The sequence below is a fragment of the Ranitomeya imitator genome, chromosome 1, assembly GCF_032444005.1.
Source record: "Ranitomeya imitator isolate aRanImi1 chromosome 1, aRanImi1.pri, whole genome shotgun sequence".
In the NCBI taxonomy this organism is placed as follows: Eukaryota; Metazoa; Chordata; class Amphibia; order Anura; family Dendrobatidae; genus Ranitomeya; species Ranitomeya imitator.
Genome location: NC_091282.1, coordinates 778,234,429 through 778,243,404, shown reverse-complemented (window position 1 = coordinate 778,243,404; position 8,976 = coordinate 778,234,429). Strand labels below are relative to the sequence as shown.

General features: G+C 47.6%; 1 protein-coding gene across 1 annotated transcript in view; it reads right to left on the bottom strand.

The window, feature by feature from the left end:
- Positions 1–376: 376 nt before the first annotated feature.
- Positions 377–8,976, bottom strand: part of TTC8 (tetratricopeptide repeat domain 8) — a 29,762-nt gene continuing 21,162 nt past the window's right edge. Inside the window, exons 5-14 of the mRNA XM_069736490.1 lie at positions 7,308–7,397; positions 6,854–6,898; positions 5,702–5,787; positions 5,191–5,278; positions 4,202–4,312; positions 3,829–3,968; positions 2,831–3,005; positions 1,147–1,269; positions 948–1,031; positions 377–728 (exon numbers count right to left, since the gene is read on the bottom strand). Of these exons, the coding sequence (XP_069592591.1) occupies positions 612–728; positions 948–1,031; positions 1,147–1,269; positions 2,831–3,005; positions 3,829–3,968; positions 4,202–4,312; positions 5,191–5,278; positions 5,702–5,787; positions 6,854–6,898; positions 7,308–7,397 (1,059 nt within the window). The 3' untranslated portion in view covers positions 377–611. The remainder of the gene's footprint in view (positions 729–947; positions 1,032–1,146; positions 1,270–2,830; positions 3,006–3,828; positions 3,969–4,201; positions 4,313–5,190; positions 5,279–5,701; positions 5,788–6,853; positions 6,899–7,307; positions 7,398–8,976) is intronic.

Here is an 8,976-nt window from a genome sequence, read left to right as displayed (position 1 = left end):
AGGGCTGCTAACGAGGCAGAAAGGGCAGCCAGAGAGGCAAACATTAGGCGGCAGGGCTGCCAGCGAGGTGGACAGGGCTGCCAGAGAGGCAGACATTAGGCGGACAGGGCTGCCAGCAAGGCAGACGCGGCTGCCAGCGAGGCAGACGCCAGCTGGACAGGGCTGCCAGCGAGGCGGACAGGGCTGCCAGCGAGGCGGACAGGGCTGCCAGCGTGGTGGACGGGAGGAGAGCAGCTCCATCGATAAAGCATGAATGCTTATGAAAGCCAAGCATACATGTTATGTTAGATTTGTACAGATGGGAAAAATAAATTCTGCCAAAGATCCCAACATCCGTAGTCATACTGTGCACAGAGGAACGATCCGATCACATGGGTCAAGATTTTTGGCTGATAGCATTGAATTGATATATGTACGACTGACAATCGGACCAGAGGGGGCTTGTCGGAAGTTTCTGTGTTGGACTCAGAAATACAGAATCATGGCCATGTTCATGGTTAATTGTGTCCTGTGCACATTAGTGTGATCAACAGAACTTTTTGGCGCAAGGTTCACCAATGATTAATGTAAAGTCTGTTACTACATGACCTTGAATCTAGAGACCAATGAGCTTATATCATTGCAAAATGCTGCCTCAACTTGTCAAGGAGTTGCTGAGTTTCCACGTGGTCAGGAAATGCGGCTTCCGACTTCTGAGCGGCAACGTAGCTGCTCTGGAGGTCCCCGATCTGCAAGACAAAAGTGGTAAAGAATCAGTAAATCGTGTCAATCCAGCTGCTGCAAAACTACAATCTCCACCACTTTCTGATTGCAGACTGAGTCAGGAAATGCAGGGAGTTGTAGTTTCTGATTCCATGTTTATCTAATTCTGGATATGATGTCAGGATGATTTCATCGATCTGTTCCTTACTGTAGTCTCTTCTAGACTGTAACCAGATGTTGCTCACCTTGTCAGAGAGGCAAGCGAAGTTGAAATGAGGCTCGTACATGTGAGGTGCGAGGGCAGCGGACGTCTGGAGCAGAGCACGAGCCTGCAGAAATATAGGGGGGATATTCCAAAATTAAGGAACCCACATTGAAAGAGTTTAAAAGCAAAAGAAGAGCGCACATGAAGTGTCTTGTCAGCTAAATGTACGTAAGACTGACCTGCTCAATGTGGCTTTTACGCATTTCCAATATGGCCAGATTATTGTATGCCTCAGCATGGTCGTTGTTATTGGCCAAGGTCAGCTTGAAGCACTGATAAGCCAGAGTCAGGTCTCCAATGCCCTATAATATAAGGGGAAAGTGTCAGCACCAGGAATAATGTAAAAATCAATCCCTCCTGAAGCTCTGGGCTTCGCACAGGTTCCACAGGCTTACAGGATGGAGCAGTGTAGGTGATGGTCATACAGTATATTGCTAGAATATATCATCATTACGTGACCGCGGACCCCTGCGCTCGCTGAAAGAAACCGTAGAGGCTGGAAATTAGTCTCCTCATGGCTCGCAATTGTGGCCTGCTATAGTTCGTCCATGCAGCTGTCCTGGGGACGCTGAGATGAAGGGACGTGGCACTTTCCGAGCATCACAGCCACTTCATTCTTGGAATCAGACCTTGGTGGCCAACGTTACTTTGGCAACTCGCGGTCCTCCCTTTAGCAGACGACTCGGACATGAGTGTAGTCTTGGTCACCTCTACGAGAAGGCTTTATGGAAGCCAGCGCTTCCATTTGGGGTGACTCTTGTTCCGTTGCATTGCTGTGACTGCTGCAGGGACATGTAACAGATGCATCCAGTGATTCCCAGTCACATAGAGGGTTATAATGGCAATTGTAGAACAGCTCCCGTTTTCTGATTTACTTGTCACGTAGAGAAAGTCCCTAGGCATTACAAATCGCATCGTTGTAATACAGATGGCTGGTGCCGGTATAATGTCTGCAAATTACGGGAGAATTGATGGAGCGGTGCAAAAAATCTTAGACAAACGCGGCTGCAGCGTGAGCGGGATCTGAATAATTGAAGAAACGATTTAATCTGGCATCAGCAGATCATCGCTCAGGCGTCCGCTCCTCTGCACAGATGATAAAGGGTCATCCTCACGGGTAAGGGGCTATCACTGTGCATCAGGTACGGAGCGCTGGGAGGACTACAATGACCAGTAAACTTCTGCCGAGAGTTTTAAATCTTTTTGTAAACTTAGCTTCTCCTTCAAACAAAGATACTAGCAGAACAAATGTGAGGGATATTACCGATCTCAGTGCGGTTCATTACCAAAATGAGGAACTGGAGGGGAGCTACACAGACGTCGCCCTATGCCGCTGCTCCATCACACCCTGATTTATGGAAAGCAAAAAAAGAATAAAATCAAAAGATGAAAAAGCAGGATGGGACCTGGGCACATTCACTAACAAGCTGGCAAACTGAGGAACTAAAACAAAAGGGGAAATTTCTAAATAGATTTCCGCCAGAAAAATGACACAAAAACCTTGATATTTTAGTAAAAAAAAAAAAACTTTACGCAGCTGGAAGAAGCGTCACCCAATGCCCAACAACATGTACTGTAATTTACAGCAGAATTTGGCATAAATCTGCTCCAGCCTCAGGTGGCACAGGTCCGATATTCGGTTGCACGGCCAGACATGCGCTAAGTTTATTAAAAGGCACGAGTGTATTAATAAAAAGCTCACTGGTGGAAGATGCATCGAGCCGATCAAACGCTTGCTTAATTTCCCCATATTAAATAGTAGCCCTTATCTTTATTTGTTGAGCAGCTGGATCTGCAGACTCCCCCCCTCTAATGTCATGGCCTGTTTCTACACCATTATCTTTCTGTGATCTATGTACGCACCACGGCGACGTGTCCCAGGTTGTACCAGACCTCAGCGACCTCCTCGTCGTTCTCTGCCAGGGACAGCGCTCTCTCGAAAGACGTCAGGATCATGTCATACTGCTGGGCGTAGAAGCAGCACAGCCCCAGGTTGTTAAACAGCTCGCAATTATAGACCCCCATCTGTAGGAGGCGCCTGCGGAGTAAACTCAGAATTAGAGAGTCACTCTATTCTCATCATTCACTTACAATAAAGAGTCTTAAAGGGGAGGATCACTTTACGAACAGTGTTATAGATCAATAGACTTGATATAAAAGAGGCTTTCCACCTTCTAGATAATCATGGCCCAACCTTGGGTCACCAAAGTCAGATTATTAGGGTCCCGACCCCCTCCCGGATCAGCTGTGTGGAGCTTCCGCAGTAATAGAATACACAAACCAGCACAGCGCCGCACTGTGTGTATGGCCGTTTTCTGTACTGCAGCTCAGATCACAATCACTCTAATATGAGATGAGCAGTATGTGAGAATGGCCACTCAAAGTATGGGGCGATACTGGTCCAGTCCTGTACACGGCATCCATCAGTCACCAGAGCTGCCAACAGCTGATCGATTGTGGTGATGGGAGAAGGACCCACATCGATATTGATGACCCATCCTCAGCACATACCATCAATATCTAAAGGTCCCATACTAATTAGATAAATGTCGGACAATGTCGGGGGATCAGCTGACCATCTAATGTGTATGGGGCCTCCTGACACCATCTGCTGGGGGCCAGAACCAGTAGTACAGAGGAGCGCTCGCCCCTGTGTATGCGGAGTCGGCTCAAGTGACTATTTACTGAATTTCCATATATAACAACAGGAGAGGCTAAATATTGAGCCTCATCACCTGCCCCTCCATTTGCAGCCATCTTATGGATGGCAGTGCAGATGCGAAGGAAGAGTGCAAACAAGTTATACCAGTAAGGTAAATCTATAAGAAGCCTATCGCAGTCCAGCTCTTGGGACAACTCGCCTGTAAAACCGCAGCGCGATCTCCGGCTGGTCCGTATAAAAGTGATTACTTCCTATGCAGGCGATGGCTTCCACGTGCGTGTTGTCCTGTTTCAAGAGGTCTTTGTAATATTCTGTGGCGGATGTCAGGTTATTCATTTCCTGAATGATGGGACAGATGAAGTAGAGTGATGCAAAATATCTGCATAACGGCAAAGGTTGGAAAACAAAAACGAATGCGACAGAAAATCACTGCAAACAATGTCTCCACTGGTTCCTACAAATGTAACGCCGCCATTCTCATGGACAGCAGCGGCATCAGGGCAGACGCAAAATAGCCGTTACACAGCTCTATGTATCGTATAACGTTCATCTGCAAAAGGACGAGTGCCAACCTCGTGAATTCGTGCCACGGCGCACAGGAGGGTCACTTCTTTAGGAAACCGGTCCAGGCCTTGTTTATACACGGAGAGTGCAGTGAGCGGCTGGTCCATGCGGGCGCACACCTGGAAAACACAGAAGAGCCACAGTCCATCATCCAAAAGAGACAGCGAATGTTGCCATTCCAATGCTACAAATAGCAACAGAAATATAGATTTGGGTTTTTTTGCAAATTTTTTTTTTTTCATTTTTGCGTTGACATAGACGTATGAGGGACTATATTTGGCAAGAAAAGTTGTAGTTCTGAACGACACCATTCTCTTTACCATATAATGCTGTGAAAAGCAGGAAAAGATAATTGAGTTAAACAATGATAAAGACTGCAATTCCTCCATTTTTTCCTTTGTTTTTACAATGATCAACGTGCGATAAAAATTACCTTCGTTCCTTGATTCTCTTTCCATTCGGTTACAATGATGCCAAACGTATAATGGTTTTATTAATAATATTTTGGTAATTTAAAAAAAAAAATTAAAATGTTAAAAAATATATAGCTTGTGGTGGCATTTAGCAGATGGAGTGGTGTGACAGGATGGAGCAAGATGGCATCTTTTAGTGACATCATTTTGGGATATATTTGACATTTTGATGACTTTTTAGTACATTTCTTGAAAGGTGCCGTAACAAAAAAAATTGCATTTCAATTTTTTTTTCTCTTTATAGCGTTTCCTGTACAGGCTTATTACTTTTACACTTCGATAAATTGAACCATTAGAGACGCTGAGAAACCAGATAGTTTTTATTTTTTATCTTTATTTTTAAAATGGGAGAAGGCGATTGACGTTTTTAGATGGTTAAAAATGAATAGATCCTATGTGGTTGGATAACCCTGTGACACTATTACAAGGTCATGATGGGTACTTCATGGCAGCCAAGGGGGCTAGTCAAGAAAAAAAAGAATAATCACATTTATAATGTAATGGTATAAACTCTGAGAACTTACTTTTCCCAAATACAAGTATGTATCCACCATCTCCTGATGCACAAGTGCAGATTTAAACTGGTTTTCTGCTTCACGGAAGAGGCCCAATCTATAGAAACAACAAGAACTGGAACGTGGCGATACCAGTCGCTGATCCCAGAGGTCACAGCACTCGTTTATACAGTAATAAATACAAGATCCTAGTTTCCTCCACAATTAGGCATTTCCTAATTATCACCTTTCAATCTGCCTTTATGAAAGACACCTAATAAAAAAATATGAATGCATGCAATGAATATATCTGACTCTAGGTGGTGCTGTGGAAGCTGTACCAGCATCTACCTGTGGTGTGTGGCTTTCTCTATTATCACATTTACACAGCACACCACCTTGTGGTCAGGGAGGGAACTGCAATTAAAGCCAATCAGTGGAGTGTAATTTGTGAAGTGAGAGCATGGTACAAATGTTACGTGGTGTGTGGGCTGGAAAGATGGGACATCATATGTGTACTACGTGTTATCACATAGCTTACCTGTAGTAACACTTCCCCAGCTGAACCTTCCACCACCAGTCCTTGAACTGAGCATTTTCAGTGGCTAAAGCTGCCAGCTCCAAAGCCTGGAGAACAAGTGTGTACACATAAGTATTCTCCTACATCTGTGCTTCTTATGCTGCAACAGGTTATGTTTTGCGGGTGTCCTATATAAGAAATAGATGTGGCACAGTGTGAGCCGAAGGCCGCGGGAGAAGAGGGAGGCCCAGCGCAGGCCGCGGGAGAAGAGGGAGGCCTGACGCAGGCCGCGGGAGAAGAGGGAGGCCCAGCGCAGGCCGCCGGAGAAGAGGGAGGCCCAGCGCAGGCTGCGGGAGAAGAGGGAGGCCCGGTGAAGCCTGCCGGAGAAAATGGAGGCCCGGCACAGCCTGTCGGAGAAGAAGGAGGCCCGGCGCAGCCTGCCGGAGAAGAGGGAGGCCCGGCGCAGCCTGCCGGAGAAGAGGGAGGCCCGGCGCAGCCTGCCGAAGAGGGAGGCCCGGCGCAGCCTGCCGGAGAGGAAGGAGGCCCGGCGCAGCCTGCCGGAGAAGAGGAAGGCCCGTCGCAGCCTTCTGGAGAAAAGGGAGGCCAGGCGCAGCCTGCCGGAGAAGAGGAAGGCCCGGCGCAGCCTGCCGGAGAAGAGGGAGGCCCGGCGAAGCCTGCCGGAGGAGAGGGAGGCCCAGCGCAGCCTGCCGGAGAAGAGGAAGGCCCGGCGCAGCCTGCCGGAGAAGAGGGAGACCCGGCACAGCCTGCCGGAGAAGAGGGAGGCCCGACGCAGCCTGCCGGAGAAGAGGGAGGCCCGGCGCAGCCTGCCGGAGAAGAGGGAGGCCCAGCGCAGCCTGTCGGAGAAGAGGGAGGCCCGGCGCAGCCTGACGGAGAAGAGGGAGGCCCGGTGCAGCCTAGCCTGCCAGAGAAGAGGAAGGAACAGCGCCCTGTAGCAGAAGGAAAGTAGGGATGGCGCAGACAGTAATTTGCTCCTTTTCGCTGTGATTGCTCAGCACAGTTGGTTGGTTCATATCTAGGGGAGGTTGGGGGCGCGACATCCCCTTTTCTATGTTACCAGGGTCCGCAGAGCTCACAGTGATTAGCACACTGACAATGAAGGAGAGTAACTTTCATCAGCTTTGGAAAGTGAAAATTAATGTGAGGAATTCTTACATTCTTCACGTCGTTTTCATGATGGAAGATGTACTCAAACAACGTCTGCAAAAAATCAAAAGGCAAAACTAGAAATATACAGAGGAGAATGCGGTAATATTTCACTGCATATTTTTAATCTATGTAAATTAGCCCTCACAATTTGAATACTTTTCTCCAATGGAGCTTTCCTGTAAAACTCCACACTCGGCTGGTCTCTATTCCCGCACATTTCTATACTGATGTAAGGAATCAGCTCTCTGGCATTGGCAGGACCCCCAGGCTGATATTGGCAGGACCCCCAGCTGATATCGGCAGGAGCCCCGGCTGATATTGGGAGCCGCTGATTGAGCAGTGGACAGAGCCTCTACGATGCGGATGAGGCACTGGCTCCATTATAGCGGCTCTGGTAACATTATACAGACTTATTTCTTCTCTTGCACAATTGTGTATTTTTAGTGAATTACTCACTGACCTTTGCCAAGTTGGGACTCTGTGCGTATTTGGACAGATTTAACCTGGACAAGTTAATGAAAGGGCCGTCCGGATGGGTCAACATAGAGGCCTAGGGGAAAAATAAAACCAGCATCAGTCAGATTTATCACTTTCGGAGATCTGAGACCCTACCCGTGTTTTGTCTTTTTGCGGTTAGTCATTTTTTCATGATGATTTGTACTTTATGGACAGCTTTGGCAACTACTCTGCATGAATATAGCCTGCATTCATTGTGGTAATACGGAGCACAGACATGTGTTAGAGTATGTTTCCACATACAGGAAACGCTGCATGTTTGAGTAGAGCCACAGCGTCAAACACGCAGCGTCCAGATGTTACAGCATAGTGGAGGGGATTTCATGAAATCCCGTCTCCACTATGCGATAAAACATGCATGCGGCAGACCCGCGTAAACGGACATGCTGCGCGTCTTTTCAGAACGCAGCATGTCTGTTTACAGTGTGGCGACGCTCCGTCGCCGCGCCGTAAATTTCCTATAATCATTAGATGCGGTAATGATTAGTGAAATGCATAGAAACTGCGTTAATGCAGCTTATTACGCATGTCACATGCCGGCTTACCTGTCCCGCCGCCGGAAGCCCCGCGTCCACTGCAGTTCTCGTGGTAAGATAAGTTCTTGCGATAACTTAGCTTACCGCGAGAATTGCCGTGCACGTGACCGGTGGTTATCTCCGGTCACTAGTCTGGTTCTCATGGCCAGCTGACCGTGAGTGCTATAATGTATAATGTTATCTCCAGCGATCATCTACAAGCACTGCTATGTCTGGATGTCAGGCATCCAGATGTAGCAGAGCTGGACTCGTCGTGGGACACTCAATATCCATGGCCCCTCTCTAGGCTATGAATATCAGCCCGCAGCTGTCTGCGTAGCTTCTGGCTATAAATTATAAGGGGACCCCACATCATTTATTTGGGGGGGTCCCTCTATTTTTGTAGCCAGTAAAGGCTACGCAGACAGCTGCGGGCTGATATTCATAGCCTGGGAAGCTCCATGGGTATTAACCCCTTCCCAGGCAACAAATATCAGTCCCCCATTCGCTGGCTTTCCCTCTCTGGCGCCGAAAATTGCACGGGAGACCACGCCATTTTTAATTTTTTTTTTTTTAAACATATTGCATTTAAGGCCGGGGTAAATACCCGACACTGCCGTGGGCACTCAGACCGAGAGTGTTAAGCTACATAGATATACATGCAGCCGCACACTCCGGTCCGAGTGCCCGCGGCAGTACCAGGTATTGAAGCAAGAGACTTGTTTGAGTTTCTCGCGAGTGTGACCCCGGCCTAACACAGATTTCATGGGTGTGTGTGTCTTTATTTAAGGCCGGGATCACACATGCGAGAAACTCAGACGAGTCTCACATCTTATTACACGGAACTGCCGCCGGCACTCGGGACTGGAGTGTGCGGCTACATAGAAATACATACAACAGCACGCTCCGCTCCCGAGTGCCGGCGGCAGTGCCGGGTATTAAGATGCGAGACTCGTCCGAGTTTCTCGCATGTGTGATCCATCTATCGTATCCATCTATCTATCGTATCTATTAATCTATTATCTATCAATATATCTATCTATCGATATATCTATACATAGATAGCTATATCAGTAGATAATAGAGATATATCGATAG